We start from the raw sequence: 18,206 nt of genomic DNA, 5'->3' as shown, positions 1-18,206 counted from the left end.
AGGTGAGAATCTCAGTGATCTGACTCTTTTAAAACACAATAGAGAAAACAGGACTTGCAACTTTGCTGAGCCGAATCATTCGTGTGATATCATCATCTTAACCTTAAAAGCTAAATACAATATTATTTACCGTGATGTTATGTACAGAAGCATATTTGAAATAGATTCTTAAATTTGTTATTCCACAACTGTCTCAGAATTGTAATGCGTTACATTACTCCTGTATTACTTTTGAGTTACTTTCACCAAAATAACTACAGAAGTAGAACTTAACATTCTAAAATGACTAGGGCTGTAACGATATGCGATATGAAACCAAAATTCATGAACCTGTGTCGCAGTGTAAGAAGGCAGAATCGCGACACACCCCTTCCAACTCCCAGAGTTATCTGTTCCCCTCCAGATCCAATGCTACCACATCTTTAAATTACTATTAGTATTATTTTAAGTTAACATTATAAAATACGTAGACCTACACCACAAAACTAGTTGAGGCTAAATTGGGCTATTCCTGCGTTATGTAGGCTACGTGACATTTGCAGTAAAAACTTGAAATATAAATTCTCAGAAAATGCATTTAATAGGCTACCAATATATTGAAATGTCTGTTTATATATCCATAGGCTACTCTCTTAATAAAGGAGTCCAGACCAAGGTTATTTTCGTAAACGAAAACTGAAACTAAGACTAAAAGCCTACTATTGGTCAAAAAACATTTTCGTAAACTGAAATAAAATAGAAATTTCAACATTAATGAAAAACTAAAACTAAACGAAACTAACAACAGTTACTGAAAAACTAACTGAAACAAAATAATAATTAGCAGAAATAAATAATCGTTTTCGTAATTAATAAGCTCTCCTAAATAGGCCTACCGGAAAATCACTTTTTTCCATTCCACTGTGCTACTTTATTTTTCAATGTATGACCGTTGCGTCTTCTGCATCATCACGTGCATGACACGACGCTCTAAAAATGCAGCACTCAAGTTAAAATAAGTTCAACTTTTAAAAGACGCGTATCGAGACCTTGCGCTTTTTCCCCACTGTGCCGCTCTTTTTTCCGTTTTTCAAAGCAAAACCGCTTTCTGTGTGAACCAGTCCTAAGAAGCAGAAAGGCCCAAATAAGTATTTCCACCTCATACAAATACAGCTGTACCTTAATTCGGGTATAACATAACCATCTCATGTGAAACTAGCCTAAACTAGCCTATACCACACATATTAGACAAGATACCACACTGAGCAGGAAACGGAAAAAAACAAATAGAATGTCTATAGCCCAGAAATAGATGTATATTTGTCAGAGTAGAAGTATACTAAATGTCTGGTCTGAAGAGAACATTTGAATATGTGTATAACTATGAGTAGCCTATATGATTTTAAACAAAAAGCATAAATGGATCAATACAAGAATAATGTTTGAAAGGATTAATCAGAAATAAACTTAAAGAATAATCATAATAATAATACGCATATCTTTTTCTTATACACCACGTTTAACAAGATTTCATTTTTAATATTACTAAATCATTTTTACTTTTTAGTTGCATTTGTTTGGTTCTTTGTTCATCCTCAAACAATTATTTTATTTTTATTATTAAGAGGGGTAAATTATTAAGAGGGAGAAATATTATTTTCACAAGAGTTAAATGAAAACTGCAAACATTAAACTTTGCTGAAATTAAATGTCTTTAAGTGGAAGTGTTCTGTTAACTCTGCTAAACTATAATTACTAAAACTAAAACTGAAACTAAATATATAAAAACTAAATAGAAGTTCACAAAATAAAAACTAAACTAAAACTAACAAAACCATTAATGAAACTATCTAAAACTAAACTGAAATTTATAGGAAATTTGAAAATGATATTAAAATAAAAACTAATTTAAAAATGCAAAACTATAATAGCCTTGGTCCAGACATTAGAAAAATATCAGTCTACACATGCGTTTTTGTCACGATCCACTCACAGGAAAAGAGGAGAAGATCCAATAGCAGTAAGTAATATTTATTTGGGAAATCCGTACTCACAAACAGTCCAGGCAGGGGTCAAAACCAAAGAAGCAATCCAAAACATAAAACAATACAAAACAGTCAACAAAGCAGAACTTGGAAGTGATGTGATAATAGACAAGGACTCCGTGACAAACACTGAACAACCAGGGTATATATACACACAGAACTAACAATGAAACAGGGAACAGCTGGGAACAATGATGATGGGGAACAGCTGAGTGCAATGAACAGTGATTGGTACAGACAAGGATTGTGGGGAATGCAGTTCATAATGTGACAGACACCGTGGGGAAGGAGGACATCTAGTGGTAACCAGGGAACACAAACCAGACACTGTGACATAACCCCCCCTCTACGGAGCGGCTACCAGACGCTCCAAGACGTGACAGACAACACAAGAGTCCAGGCGGGAAGTGGACTGGTCGAGGATCAGGGGGAGGGATGGGGGGCCAGGTCCATGGAGGGAAACGGGGACAAGGGGTGAAAGTTCATCTGGCGACCAGGGCGGAGACGACAGTCCATCTGGCGGCCAGGGCGGAGACGACAGTCCATCGGGCGGCCAGGGTGAAGCAGATGACCCATCGGGCGGCCAGGGTGAAGCAGATGACCCATCGGGCGGCCAGGGCGGAGTAGGACGTGCAAGCGGCCAGGGCTGAAACGACAGTCCATCGGGCGGCCAGGGCGGAGACTCTCCCTCGGGCGACCAGGGCGGAGACTTTCCTTCGGGCGGCCAGGGCGGAGACGACCCCTCGGGCGGCCAGGGCGGAGACGACCCCTCGGGCGGCCAGGGCGGAGACGACCCCTCGGGCGGCCAGGGCGTAGACGACCCCTCGGGCGGCCATGGCACAGGAACAGACACCAGATCAGGAACTGGAACAGACACCACCGGCTCAGGAACTGGAACAGACACCACCGGCTCAGGAACAGGAACAGACACCACTGGCTCAGGAACAGACAAGAGCAAGACGCCTGGGCGGTGCGGGCAGAGCAAGATGCCTGGGCGGCGCGGGCAGAACAAGAGGCCTGGGCGGTGCGTCAGGGACGGTAGTCACCTCCGGGATGGTCTCCGTGTTATGAGCCACCGAACTCGGGACCACCGGACTCGGGACCACCTGAACTGGGACCACCGGCACTGGGACCACCGGCACAGTCACGGAGGGAGTCTTCCTTCTCCTCCTCCGTTTCGGGACCACCGGACTCGGGACTGGAGTATCCCACTGGCTCCGATGCTGAAGGTAGCTGGTAAATCCCCAAAAATCCAGGATCTCCAGCCCCAACTCATAGACTGTAAGATGCAACTACGAACACAGAGATAGAGTCCGTCTGCGGCAAAGAAATTAGAATTTCAACGATGACAATTTCTCCTGGACGAAATCTCTGAATCAGACGAGGACACGGACGTTTGTGTTGTGAACTATCCTAGTTTCGCACCGCATATGTTCTGACTGAACATCCTGGTACCATGCAATAATTCACCTTTTCGAAAGAAATACAAACGAGGAGTAATGCACTAATGAGTTCGCCAACTAACTAGACATTTTGTGTGAAATGAATTTCAAGCTCTGGTGGTAGCAAGCCTTGTAGACGGAAGAGTGATTTCTCTTATAGGCAGATATGCGCTGTTCTGGATTAGTGGGAGTGGCTTGCGGAGCTGTGCAATGTGGTGCATTGTGGGAGTTGTTGTCTTTCATACAAATGCGTCCTGAAGTTATTTTTTGTCTTTCCTCGGTCACGAAGGCACCAAATTCAAAATTTATTTTACATTTCGACTACATATATGACTCACTTTCAATAAAAAACAATGTTCCTATGGGTGCAATGCCCCTTTAAATATGCCCCTCGATCTGAGCTGCACCAATCACATTGGGTTATCTGATATAGGCGGGCCAGAGGCGAGCTAAACAGATGACGACAGCGCTTCGACCTCGAAGTCATTAGTTAACATTGCAAGATGGCTTTGGATGAACACCAGTTGTTTTAAATGGTTTTGGCCACTACAATGAACGAGTTAGACTTGGCTTTTTCTCTAAACCAGGAACAGAAGATGCCGCTCGAATCGTTACCTTTGCAAGAAGGGCGTTTTTGCTGTTTTGACGACTGGATATGGCAAGAGTCTAATCTACCAGTTAGCTCGGCTGGTAGCTAAGCGTATGGGGCTTGTTGTGATTGGTCGTAATATTATCCAATTGTGTGCAGTGAGATTTTCAAATGCATGCTTGGTGCCGCCCCTCGAGCTGGACGATTTTCATTAGTCGACGCCAGACCATTAATCTTTCAGATTTAGGTCTGGATTTCCAGGCTAGTTTTATTGTAGTCCTATAAGGTGAATTCAAAAAGGCATTGTGGCGAGCACGACGAGGTCGAGGGCCGTGGGAGGACGGCGCGAGGCCGGTGGCGCGATTGATAATGAGCGACACGTGCGCGACGCACCGGTCTCGCATCTCTCACGGAGGAGCGGAAGCATAAAGGAGGAGCGACGACAGTGAAGAGCGAGAGAGGACAGGCCTGATTTTTAGTTCATGTTTTGTTTCTGTTTGTGTTGCCAGCAGTCGTCCGTGAGGGGCTGCTGGCTTTTACTTTCATTTTTGTATTTGTGGATTTATTTATTAAAATATGTTGAATGTTGGCCGGTTCCCGCCTCCTTCTTCCCATAACATCTGAACCTCGTTACACTGGTGCCGAAACCCGGGAAGAAGGAGGGACACGCTGTCGGAGAGCCCTCGCTGCTGGGGGGGATCGCGGTGCTGAGGAGGTCGGGCAGCACGAGGGAGCGATGGCCGCCGATTGCTGCCCGAGGCGATGGTGCTGGAGCGATGGAAGAACTGGGGGGACGGAGCTCGAGCTCGCTGCCGTGCTCCTGGGTCGAGGAGGGGTGGCTGCCGTCCGAGAGGGAGCGGAGGAGTCCCGTTTGCCGTGGGCCGGAGCCTGTTGCCGTCGGCCATGATGGGGGCGGAGCAGGGGACGGGAGGCTCGCTGCCGGCTGCCCTCAACCGGAGGAGCCATCGCCGTCCGCCAGGAGGCGGAGGAGCGTCGAGCTGTTCCCCAACGGATGTCCAGTACCATCGCATGGCACCGCGAGTGACTCTCAGCTGGTTGAGGACCGAGCGGCAGTGTGTCCGGGAACCGGATCAAGTTTTTTTTTTTTTTTTTTTTTTTTTTTCCTCTCTCCCCTCTCTCGTCTCTGTCGCTCCTCGTGCTTCCGTCTCCTTTTCCCTCACCTCGTCTATCCATACCTCCAGCCCAGGTACCGCAGCCGCCGTGATCGGTCCCCCCGGGGAGGGGGGGAGGGGGAGTAAGCGCAGTCTCGTGGGTGCCCCCCGGCCTGCGAGGGGCGATGGGGGTATGTGGCGAGCACGACGAGGTCGAGGGCCGTGGGAGGACGGCGCGAGGCCGGTGGCGCGATTGATAATGAGCGACACGTGCGCGACGCACCGGTCTCGCATCTCTCACGGAGGAGCGGAAGCATAAAGGAGGAGCGACGACAGTGAAGAGCGAGAGAGGACAGGCCTGATTTTTAGTTCATGTTTTGTTTCTGTTTGTGTTGCCAGCAGTCGTCCGTGAGGGGCTGCTGGCTTTTACTTTCATTTTTGTATTTGTGGATTTATTTATTAAAATATGTTGAATGTTCGCCGGTTCCCGCCTCCTTCTTCCCATAACATCTGAACCTCGTTACAGGCATTCTTTTTCTTTGAAACAACAAAGGCTAAATCATTTGTTATAGTTGTTGTTGTTGTTTTTTTTTTTTTCGCAATTGGTGCGGATGACACGCAGCGAAATATAATATATAGCCTATTATAAATATAATATATAAATTATGAATTTTTACGTGTATAAATATAATTTATGAATGAGTGTACATGTTTGTTAATTAAATATATACACACAGAAAGAAATGCCTATGTAATCATATTGTATATTTATTAAATATATATTCTTTATACATATTAAATATGCATTTAAACTTAAATAATGAAAGTCCTGTCTAAAAGAATAAGAAAAAAAGAACTTTGTCTCATCGATTACCTATTAAAATCATATTTTGCTATCATTTAAGTTTAGTTTTACATTTGTAGTAGGCTACTACTTTAATACATTCTTGTCTTTGTTTAATGAAGCAGCTGTAACTGTTGAAACAGGAAGTTGTAAAAAGTTTTAAAATGTTCTAGTATGGTTTAACATGATTTACCATGGCTGCAGGCCCATGTTCAGCCCCGACAAAACGTTGCACAACGTTTTTTAAACAGAAACGGTGACGCGTTGAACACATTGTTCTGTTGACGCAAGAGTTGCAACTACGGCAGCTGAGAAGGCCATTCTTTGTGTTCTTTGTGAAGAATTTTCTAAAACCTGATGAAGTCGGTATAAATATGTGTTTAATACTACAAAATATGCCCAGTAACTGCACTTGCCGCCCAGAACAAAAGAGAACATCCAAATCGAGTGAAGGGATTGCTGAAACTGAAATGGAAGCACACATCTTACCTAATTCAGACTAAAACACATCTATTTAGCCTCACATACTGACTTTATTTGTAGTTCATACTGTTTTAATACCCTGTATTTTCTTTCTCATTTTTAGGAAAAGCACTTAATTACCATTGTTTATTTCTATTACAAATGTCATACACTTGCAATGAAGCTAAAAATATAAACAACTACATCATTATGTTGATATCCTATATTTTTACAATAAAACTTACGACAAACATGTCTTCTAATATCCTCAGTCGTTGCGTATACCGAGCTACATCGAACACATTTGTAAATTACTTTCCTTGAACCCATTGTGCGAGTTCACTTTAATACCGCGTGCTTTATATACATGTTGCTGCTGATTGGACTGCAGTTCTGACACACCCACCAAACAAGAGAAAACATATCTCAAACCCCATGGCACACCGGTGCACGCCGTTTCCAGGAAACAAGACGTTCAACCCAGAAACCGTAGCAAAACATTGCGCACTGTTTTGAACTTGAACAGAGCCCGTCTACGGAGAGCCTTGGCACTTCCTATTAGCCCCATTGTATCGATCTTGGTTGCAGTTCCATTAGAATTCCACTGGAGGTGATCGCGGGCGAGTGCAGACTAAATGGGAGTCTATGGGGCTAGACCGCTAAATGTGTCTCTTTCACCCGATTGCCGTTGAGAAATCTCAGATTTTATTGTAGGTTTTGCAAGTTCAACATGGGTTATAGGTCGAAAGTTGAATGAACGAGTACTTATGTTCTTTCAATTTCTTACAGGTTGAGTTGTTGTTGCCCATAACACGCTAGCATTCTGCTAATGACGTCAGAATTCTGACGTCATTGACATTTTAAAAGACTTTTTAAACCAAATAAGAGACTCTAAAAAATCTAACACCCAGCAATGTGTAATTTCTTTCCATCTCCTTTCGAATACAACATTCAAATTACTAGACAAAAACATTAAATCCTGAGAAAAGTGGATTTTGAAGGTTTTTCGCCATAAACCTCCAATCATTCTGCACTCGCCTGCGAGCGCCCCCGCATGGACAGAGACATGTTACTGCAGCCAGTCCAGAAACCGGAAGTAAGCAGAGAGTGCCAATTCTCTTCCTATTAGACATTCTGACTTGAACGTGCCCCTGGTCCCATAGATATCATATAAAGGCTAGATGTCTTAAGGCGGAGTCACTTCCGGCATCACCGGCGGCCATCTTACCACAGGGCTCTGTGAATTAAGGTGAGTGAGCAGCACGCACACAAATCCTCTTATCTCGCTGAAATCTGGACGGATTTACAAACGGTTTGGTTTCTTACAAACGTTATTAACGTGGCTATAATTCTGAATGCTTAAACATTTTGAACATAATTATTCATATGTATGTAGTATAATAGCTACATCTCTGACGTTTATAACAAACCAAACCGTTTGAAAATCAGTAGAAAATTGAGCAAGTTATGGTTATTTAAAAGTACATGCACCATGTTATGAGCGAGCACCCTGTCGTAAGATGGCCGCCGTGTACTAATATTGGCCATGTGCGGATGTCGAGCTCCATTGGCCAGCAGCGCGGACGAGACATCTAGCCTTTATATGATATCTATGCCTGGTCCATCCTAATATGGCAGGGCTTCCTGCTGCCAACTGCCGATTTTTTCACTGAACCCCTACTGGAGGAGCTGTTCGTCGTAGAAATTTGCTTTTTAAAACTAAAACAGATTAATTATAATATATATATAAACAGATTAATTATTATATGTTATAATTAATCTGTTTTTGATTTTAAACTTGCACTTTTCTACGATGAACAGCTCTCTCTCTCTTGAGTGAAAATTTGAGTGAAAAAAAATTCTGTAGGCCTACTATTTGAGTAGGCTACTATATGAGTAGCCTACTATTAGAAAGAGGAAGCGTCTCCCCATCCGGTAACCTATAAATTCAGAAAAGTTCACACCTCTTCCACATTTGATCTGCTCAGCTGTCTTGACGATATACTCAACACAAAAAATAAAGGGGGCAATGCTTTTATTTCCTATCAAATAAGTTTGATTCCATTTAGTTAGAGAAGAGACAGTGGAAAGAGCAGGTAAGGACTAAATGTAAGGCTGTATTTAGTATTTTTTCACTGGAATAAATTTAGCTAAATTGATTCATGATTTTCTTCTGTTCTCTTGTCCTAATGAAAAGACATATTTTATTAATGTTTGAGTGTATTTTCCACAGAAAACAGTAAAGAACTAAACCTGGACAAATCCAATCTGACTGAAGTATTTTGTGATGTTACAGAACAACATGACTGAAGAGGAAACATTGGATCCTGGCTACTATGATACTGACTATGGAGACGAGATGTGTCGCAAAGATGATGTGGTGAAAGTTGGATCCATTCTCATTCCGCTCTTCTTCTCATTAGTGGTTGTGTTAAGCTGTATTGGTAACATCCTTGTTCTGGTCATTCTGGCACTTTATGAGAGTCTTAAATCCCTGACCAACGTGTTCATCCTCAATTTGGCTCTGTCAGATCTGCTGTTCACTTTTGGACTTCCATTCTGGGCCTCGTACTTCATCTGGGGTTGGACATTTGGAGATGTTGGCTGTAAAGCGGTGAAGTTTCTTTTCTATGTTGGCTTTTACAGCAGCGTGTTGTTCTTAACTCTCATGACCATTCAGCGTTACATGGCAGTGGTTCATCCTCTGTCTGACTGGGAGAAATGCAGAGGCTTTTCAGTCGCTCCCTTTATCGTTTGGATCCTGAGCGGAGCGGTTTCACTGCTCGGATCATGCTATAGCAAGGTTATACCACATTTAAATAGTACATACTGTGAATATGACAGTGTTGAAATGAAATCTGCAATTGCTTATTTTCAAAATTCTTTTTTCTTCTTTGCATTTATTATCATGGGTTTTTGCTATGGCAGAATGCTTCGGACAATTACAAAATCTCGGACCAATAAGAAACACAAGACCGTTAGACTAATATTCTGCATTGCACTGGTGTTTTTTATTGGTTGGGCTCCATATAACATTGTTATGTTCTTAAAATCTTTGACCGATCATAAAATCCATCCATTTACAGACTGTACAGTAAGCATTAGACTTGAATATACATATTATGCTTGCAGAATGTTAGCTTTTTCACACTGTTGCTTGAACCCTGTGTTTTACGTTTTTATTGGCGTAAAGTTCAGGAATCATCTAAAACTGATTCTGCAGAAGATCTTTAAAAAAAAAAAAAAACTCGATTTCAGTCAAGCCAGATTGGCAAAAAATATATCGCAGGGTTCAATGTACTAAGAGAAAACTCAAGTACTTTTAGCGAATGCTCTGAACCAACAATGAGTTCTAAGATGATGTGAATGTGTGAATGATGTACATGCACTCTTAAAAATAAAGGTTCCAACAGTAGGTTTTTGCACACATGCCATAGAAGAACCATTTTGGTTCCCCAAAATACCTTTCTGTGATCAGTCAGTACTTACAAGAACTTTTCTCTTAGTGTGAAGAATGTTTTAGTAACGTAAAGAACCTTTTTCCATTATAAAAGACCTTTCAATGGAAAGGTTCCATTGATGTTAAAGGTTCTTCATGGAACCGATAAAAGAAAAAAAAAATTAAGAGCGTAAAGATTCATTGCACAGCTACTGCCAACATCATTACAATTGTTTAATATGCACTATTAAAATTCAAAAAATGAATTAAATGTTGCCACATGGCAGGAAAATTCCACTCTCTATCAAGCAGGAAAAGCCTTCAGTTTTGAGAAAATCTTGTTTTAAATTCTATGTTCTTCCTTTTTGTGGTTGAAGTTTTCATTTCATTCAAGGTCATATAAAAATATAACTGGAAGTAGGCTACGTAATGGAATAACCAATGACAAATGTTACATTTTCCTTGAAGTGTCGTCATTAAAGCAGAAATTATTTTCATATGAAATTCATTTATATCTACCTTTTATTTACTGTAAGTGTTTACATTTCTTTTTACTGTATTTGTGTTTACATTATTACTTTCATGTTTTTGTCACTGCTTGTATGGTATAAATTAAATGAATAATGTACAGTAAAAGTACAGAATGAGTCCAGTTTGTGAAGCATCTGCCCCTCACTCTTAAAAATAAAGGTCCTTTATTGGCATCTATAGTGACATGAAACCTTTCCAGTACACAAAAGATTCTTTATAGTGGAAAAACTTTTTTTAGACTTTTAAAATGTTCTTTACACTGTGAAAAAATGGTCCAAGAACTGTTCACTGAATTAATATCAAATTATGCACACCAAAAAAATATGCAACAGGTTTCACATCCACTCTCAGGTTCATTACCTCAAATTCTGTTTATTGAACATGTTGTTTTTGTTTCTCCAGCACAGAAATGATAAGGAAAATGTGTCTAAAATCTAAAATAAAGCATGCAGTCAGTGTCACAGGTTGGTTCTACAATGAGTCTGGGAGGAAGTGTCCACAGGGGAATGGGAGGAAGAGTCAATAGGGGAATGGGAGAATGAGTCCATGGGGGGATGGGAGGAAGAGTCCACAGGGGAATGGGAGGAAGAGTCCATGGGGCAATGGGAAGAAGAGTCCATTGGGGAATGAGAGGAAGAGTCCATGAGGGAATGGCAAGAAGAGTCCACAGGAGAATGGGAGGAAGAGTCCATTGGTGAATGGGAGAATGAGTCCATGGGGGGATGGGAGGAAGAGTCAATGGGGCAATAGGAGGAAGAGTCCACAGGGGAATGGGAGGAAGAGTCCAAGGGAGAATGGGAGGAATAGTCCATTGATGAATGGGAGAATGAGTCCATGTGGGGAATGGGAGGAAGAGTCCATTGATGAATGGGAGAATGTGTCCATGTGGGGAATGGGAGGAATAGTCCATGGGGGAATGGGAGGAAGAGTCCACAGGAGAATGGGAGGAAGAGTCCATTGATGAATGGGAGAATGAGTCCATGGGGGGATGGGAAGAAGAGTCCACAGGGGAATGAGAGGAAGAGTCCATGAAGGAATGGCAAGAAGAGTCCACAGGAGAATGGGAGGAAGAGTCCATTGGTGAATGGGAGAATGAGTCCATGGGGGGATGGGAGGAAGAGTCCATGGGGCATTAGGAGGAAGAGTCCACAGGGGAATGGGAGGAATAGTCCATGGGGGAATGGGAGGAAGAGTCCACAGGAGAATGGGAGGAAGAGTCCATTGATGAATGGGAGAATGAGTCCATGTGGGGAATGGGAGGAAGAGTCCATTGATGAATGGGAGAATGAGTCCATGTGGGGAATGGGAGGAAGAGTCCATTGATGAATGGGAGAATGAGTCCATGGGGGGATGGGAGCAAGGGTCCATTGATGAATGGGAGAATGAGTCCATGGGGGGATGGGAGGAAGGGTCCATTGGGCAATTGGAGGAAGAGTCCACAGTTGAATGAGAGGAAGAGTCCATGGGGCAATGAGAGGAAGAGTACATGGGGCAATGGGAGGAAGAGTCCATGGGGCAATGGGAAGAAGAGTCCATGGGGCAATGGGAGGAAGAGTCCATGAGGGAATGGGAGGAAGAGTCCACAGGCCCAACGCCCAACATAAAACCAAAACACCAAAAGTTCAGGTGGGTGGTGGAGGGGAGGCGGTCTTGGGGAGGGATGGAGGGCCAGGCCCGTGAATGAATGAATCAATGAATGAATGAATGAATGAATGACATGTTGGGCCTGGGCCGTGGAGTGTGGGTGGCACTAGCAGTGCAGGGAGCCAGGGCGACACCGCAGTTCAGGGGTCCATGGCGGATCGGCCACTGCTGCCCCGCCCAAGAAGCTTGGCTTGGCCACTACGGTCGGGGATATATGGCACCCTAAAACAACTTGTGACAATAAGTATAAATATCTTGAATAATCTCATATTATTTTAAAGTTTGTTTATGAGCTGTGTAATAAAAAAACATAATCAAAACATAAAAAAAATGAATTAATTAAAACTACATCCATAAAATGATCCCATGATGGGAACTCCTAAAAGGTTTTATATATGAAGCACCTGACAGAAGCCTGCTTTTCTTCTGAGTGTATTATATTTGTAGTATGCCTGTAATTACAAATGGGTTAAAGATGAACGGTTACTTCAGATGTAAAGATCACAAAGCCACTTGAGCTTCCTCTGTGTATATGAGATGAAAGGATCTAGAGGCTGAGGTTTGAGGGAGGATGCATGTCGACAGAACAATCATGTTTGCTTTTTGTAATACACTGATTAGATACATTCTTCTAACTTGGTTATTTTATGTGATCTAAGGAACATTTCACATCACAATCATCACATGATGATATGTACGTCTTGAGACAGACCATGGATGTACAAATTTCATGAAATTCCAGTTATTTTATATTAGATATTGTTGTGGTAATGTGCTGTTCTGATCATCATTGTGCACCACAAGATCCATATCATCAAGAATTCAGGTAAGTCATGCGTTGTTTAACATTTGACTAGGTTACTCGAGTTAAACTGACTAGTATAACGTCTCTTTTTCCTCTTATGAAAACGCAGAGATTGCATTAATGACTCTTCATACACATCCTCTACTGTAAAAAAAGAAAAGAAATTCAGTGTAACACCGTTTCTTTGTAATTATTTCAAAAATGTACATGCAGTTTCTTAGTAAAAATAGTTTCCAAGGATTTTTTATTTATTTTTTAGCATACAACGAGCAAAAAAAATAACCTTGACAAATTGGATCTTGTCAGTTTGTGATTGCAGGACGAACATGACTGATGAGGATACAACGGACAGTGACTACTATGACTTGTACTATGAAGACCAGATGTGTAAGAAAGATGAAGTGGTGAAAGTTGGATCCATTCTCATCCCACTCTTCTTCTCATTAGTGGTTGTGTTAAGCTGTATTGGTAACATCCTTGTTCTGGTCATTCTGGCGCTCTACAAGAACATAAAATCCCTGACCAACATGTTTATCCTCAATTTGGCTCTATCAAATCTGCTGTTCACTTTTGGACTTCCATTCTGGGCCTCGTACTTCATCTGGGGTTGGACATTTGGAGATATTGGCTGTAAAGTGGTGAAGTTTCTGTTCTATGTTGGCTTTTACAGCAGCGTGTTGTTCTTAACTCTCATGACCATTCAGCGTTACATGGCAGTGGTTCATCCTCTGTCTGACTGGGAGAAATGCAGAGGCTTTTCAGTCGCTCCTGTTATCGTTTGGATCCTGAGTGGAGCGGTTTCACTTCTTGGTTCACTTCATAGCAAAGTTATACCACATTTTAATAATGCATACTGTGAATATGGCAGTGTTGGAATGAAATCTGGCATTGCTTATTTTCAAAATGCTTTCTTCTGCATTGCATTTCTAATCATGGGTTTTTGCTATGGCAAAATGCTTCGGACAATAACAAAAAAACAGATCAATAAGAGTCGCAAGACCGTTAGACTAACATTTGTTATTGTGCTCGTGTTTTTTATTGGTTGGGCTCCATATAACATTGTTATGTTCTTGAAATCTTTGACTGATCAGAATATACATCCATTCACAGACTGTACAGTAAGCATTAGACTCGACTATGCATATTATGCTTGCCGGATGTTAGCTTTTACACACTGTTGCTTAAACCCAGCCTTTTTAGTTTTTGTAGATGCAAGGTTCCGTAATAACTTGCGAGCAATTCCAAGGAGGGTCTTATGTAAAGATTTAATTCTATGAATAATGTGCTTTGTTTTACTTGGCAAGATAATACTTCAGAAAACTATCTCATCAGAAAACAAGCATTGAAGAAGATTGAAGAATATGGCTGCAGATTGTATCAAATCATCATTATCGTTATGAAACATTAAACAAAACCTTGCTTTTTTGTGTAAAAGCATGTTTTGAGTTCATGCCAGCTTGAATCCACAAAAGAAAAATATGTTCTGAATAAAGTGTTTGTGAATTTCTCAAATACAAGATAACGCATGAGAACTGAAATTTTGAAAATGCAGATTACGCAGTTTTGTTTTTGTGCAATGAAATGACCAAAATGTAGTTATGACTGGAAAATGACATTTTCTTCTTTCACGTGACAAAGTGTAAATCAATGTGGTCTGTGGAAGGAAGCACAGCATCATCATTGACCTACATAAACAGGAAAATGGAAGATTTGAGATCATAAACTCATTTTTTTATGCATTTACTTTTTTATGTTCATAACAACACAATATTGCAGCCTATACCCTGTACATGAGATCCCTGCAACTAATCATCTTCATAAAAACAACATACTTCTACAACTTTTTAAATGAACATAATCATGACATAAATGCATGATTTGAAAAACAATTACAAAAAAGCAGCTGTCAAGCATTTTTATCAACTATTTACTGACATTAATCATGCAAATTCAATCCTGCTGTTGATTCAAAAGCAATAGCTAGAACTATGCAGCCTTTGAATTATGCAGTTTTAGGAAATAAAGTGAATAATACGAACAGCATTATAAACCAACTGTTTCGAAACGCCCATTAACTGGCAACTACCCTAAAATGTCTTACTAAGGAATTGCTGCAACACTGAAAAAGCAACAATTAACTTTCATTGTGTAAGTGATACTTTCATTTCATGTTAGAGGTAAAGGGGAATGGCTGAGATTTTCAGTAGAGACACACATTTAACCCTCCCATTCATCATAATAATGCTCAAATAACCCCGTTCAGTTAGCCAGGAGTCATTAGTACTAACAGGACTGAAATTAAGGTAAGAAATATTATTATAATAAGATCAGATTATTCTTTATTATATCTTGTATATCTTTTTTTATTAAGTAAACAACTACAATGAATTCTAACAACAAAATTAACATTATCAAACAGAGAACATCATGACTGAAGACTATACATCTACTGAGTATGATATAGAAGACCAACTATGTCGCAAAGAGGAGGTAGTGAAAGTCGGATCCATTGTTATTCCAGTTTTTTTCACTCTTCTGGTTGTGTTTAGTTGCATTGGTAATCTGCTGGTTCTGGTCATCCTGGTGCTGTACGAGAAGTTTCGATCCCTGATAAACATCCTGATCCTCAATTTGGCTCTGTCAGATCTGCTGTTCACTTTTGGACTTCCATTCTGGGCCTCGTACTTCATCTGGGGTTGGACGTTTGGAGAGATTGGCTGTAAAGCGGTGAAGTTTCTGTTCTGCATTGGCTTTTACAGCAGTGTGTTGTTCTTAACTCTCATGACCATTCAGCGTTACATGGCAGTGGTTCATCCTCTGTCTGACTGGGAGAAATATAGAGGCTTTTCAGTCGCTCCTTTCATCATTTGGATCCTGAGCGGAACGGCTGCACTGTTAGTCTCACTCCGAAGCAAAGTCTTGGAACACGATAATAATATTTACTGTGAATTTGACAGTATTAGAGCAAAACATGTCTCTGTTTATTTACAAAGCATTTTTTTCTTGATTGCATTTTGCATCATGGGATTTTGCCATTTCAGAATGTTTATGACAATTGTGCAGTCCCGAACAAGGCTACGAAACAAGACTATCAAACTAATATTCTGCATCAGCCTGGTGTTCTTCATCGGTTGGGCTCCGTACAACATTGTGATGTTCTTGAGAATTTTCCAGGATTATGGTTTAACTCCATTTACAGTCTGTAGGGTATCCATTCATCTTGATTATGCATTTTACGCTTGCCGACTGTTGGCTTTCTCACACTGCTGCTTAAACCCAGTGCTTTATGTTTTAATTGGAGAAAAATTCCAGAAACATTTACGGATGATAGTGAAGAAAATGTGTCCAGAATAAAGCAATTCTGCTCTACCCTGAGAAGAATTTCATATTTATTTTCTATTTATTGTGTTTGTTAAAAGCAAGAATTCTAACAATGTACATTACATCATACACTACAGTTCAAAAGTTCCAAGAGATCAAGGAAATTAATTATTTTATTCATCAAGGACGCATTAAACACATCAAAAGTGACAGTAAAGAAAGACATTTATAAAGTTACAAAATACTTTGGTTTCAAATAAGGACTTTTTTGTTTTTTTGTTTTTACTCAAAGAATCCTGAACAAATGTCCACAAAAACATCAAGCAGCTGTTTTCAACATTTCTGAAGGATATTAGAATGAGGTTACACTTTATTTCAATGGTCCACTTTAGACGTTTTATTGACTATAAGTAACTTTGCAACTACATGTCAACTAACTCTAGGTGTTAGGATTCAGGTTAGTAAAATATGTTGACACACAGTTGCAAAATTACTTGAGTCAGTAGAATGTCTTTTCAGCGACGATCAAAATAAAGAGTTAGCGGATTTACAGAAATGGAGCAAGTGGTAAGTATTTGTGATAATTATGAAGGCCAGTATGTAAGGAAAAGCTGATAAAGACAAAAGCTAAGTTTACATTTAAAGGGCACCTATTATGCCCCTTTTTACAAGATGTAATATTGGTCTTGGGTGTCCCCAGAATGTATTTGTGAAGTTTCAGCACAAAATACCCCACAGTTAATTTATTATAACCATTTGAAAATGTAATTTTTGGGGCCTGTTTTAAAAAGAGCTGTTTTGGTGTGTACCACCTTAAATGTAAATGAGCTGCATATCCCCGCCCTGCTGGACCCAGATGATGAAGAGACTCCGGCACAGAATAAACACAAAAGAGAATGGACTAAACGTCTCGGAATGGTTATTTGATACATTTATGTACTTACAAAGTTTTAATCACGTCCCCTTTGCAATTATGGATGTGCAACACACACACACACACACACACACACACGAATTGTGATAACGTTCGTGCAATTTTTTGAAACTACACACACACAAATACTGTGATAACGTTTGCTAAGTACAAACGGTTATTTTATTTTTCTTAAGTACAAACAAAATTATACTTATGCCAGGGGTGCTGTTGCGTCATGTTGACATTACTTGTCGTACAGGTGCTTATGTGGCAAATGTGAGAAGATGGCTACAAAACCAGAAAACATGCTGCAGGGAGATAGACGTTTATACTGTCTATGGAGATAGAGCAGACCTTAATTTATTTATATTTGTAATTGCTGCAAAAAATGATACGTGACATAAAACTGTCTCACGTTGTTTGTTGAGACATCCTATGACGACGACAATAAATAGCTTTAAAGACGCATTTGTTGTTGAACTGGCTGACATCGATTGAAATGACTATTTGCTCAAAAATCATAAAATACACTTACTTCTTCTGGAGGAGACGTTGGATCGCGAACAGTAGGAAACGATCCACACTTGAGGATTAACTTTAACCCTCGTTCACTAAACAGTCAGTCAGAAAATCATTCTCGCAAACATAAACATATTTAGGAAGTTTAAGTGGCGCCTTTTCTTCGTAAATAAAATCCATCCGCTGCGTTTTCAGTGGCTCTGATGTCAGTGAAGACTACTATGTCCATTCTTACATCCCACAACAGAACACCTACACTTCTTAGGAGACATTACCGGCTGTCGTTGAAACAATGGAGGATGCAGATCACCGAGGGCGGGGTCTATGCCAAAACCAGATGTCAATCAAATCACGTCGGTGGGGCTTAGCGCAATTCTACGTCACAGTGAGGGCAATCTTAGAACAGAGCGTTCTGAGACAGTGCTTATGATTTATTGAGATTGTAAAAAAAACACTGGGTGGATTTTTATCATTCTAGGGTGGTTTTGCTCACACAATGCCAACACACATTTATGTTCAAACACCATGTAAAAGTGAATTTTGCATAATAGGTGCCCT

At 40.6% G+C, this 18,206-nt stretch overlaps 3 protein-coding genes across 4 annotated transcripts; all 3 read left to right on the top strand.

The window, feature by feature from the left end:
• Window positions 1-8,471: 8,471 nt before the first annotated feature.
• On the top strand, window positions 8,472-10,608 carry LOC308703602 (chemokine XC receptor 1-like). 2 transcript variants are annotated; one of them, XM_081387259.1, is made up of 2 exons: window positions 8,472-8,569; window positions 8,770-10,608. In XM_081387259.1, the coding sequence occupies exon 2, from the start codon at window positions 8,776-8,778 to the stop codon at window positions 9,775-9,777; it is 1,002 nt and encodes a 333-aa protein (XP_081243385.1). In that variant the 5' UTR covers window positions 8,472-8,569; window positions 8,770-8,775; the 3' UTR covers window positions 9,778-10,608. The 2 variants fall into 2 exon arrangements, with proteins under 2 accessions (XP_081243385.1, XP_081243384.1); XM_081387258.1 differs by having other exon boundaries at window positions 8,478-8,569; window positions 8,707-10,608.
• Window positions 10,609-13,218: 2,610 nt separating this feature from the next.
• LOC308702743 (chemokine XC receptor 1-like) lies at window positions 13,219-14,169 on the top strand (the record flags this gene model as incomplete). Its single annotated transcript, XM_081385817.1, has 1 exon — window positions 13,219-14,169. The coding sequence occupies one exon, from the start codon at window positions 13,219-13,221 to the stop codon at window positions 14,167-14,169; it is 951 nt and encodes a 316-aa protein (XP_081241943.1).
• Window positions 14,170-15,055: 886 nt separating this feature from the next.
• LOC308703606 (chemokine XC receptor 1-like) lies at window positions 15,056-16,266 on the top strand. Its single transcript, XM_081387262.1, has 2 exons — window positions 15,056-15,195; window positions 15,312-16,266. The coding sequence occupies exon 2, from the start codon at window positions 15,320-15,322 to the stop codon at window positions 16,244-16,246; it is 927 nt and encodes a 308-aa protein (XP_081243388.1). The 5' UTR covers window positions 15,056-15,195; window positions 15,312-15,319; the 3' UTR covers window positions 16,247-16,266.
• Window positions 16,267-18,206: the final 1,940 nt, after the last annotated feature.

This window comes from Scardinius erythrophthalmus, assembly GCF_964197995.2.
Source record: "Scardinius erythrophthalmus genome assembly, chromosome: 15".
In the NCBI taxonomy this organism is placed as follows: domain Eukaryota; kingdom Metazoa; phylum Chordata; class Actinopteri; order Cypriniformes; family Leuciscidae; genus Scardinius; species Scardinius erythrophthalmus.
Note: the sequence above shows the minus strand (reverse complement) of the source record. Positions and strands in the feature narration are given on the sequence as shown.

Bases quoted from the DNA above. Each gene is read 5' to 3' on its own strand.
- LOC308703606 (XM_081387262.1), top strand. From the start codon at position 15,320: ATGACTGAAGACTATACATCTACTGAGTATGATATAGAAGACCAACTA.
- LOC308703602 (XM_081387258.1), top strand. From the start codon at position 8,761: ATGTTACAGAACAACATGACTGAAGAGGAAACATTGGATCCTGGCTAC.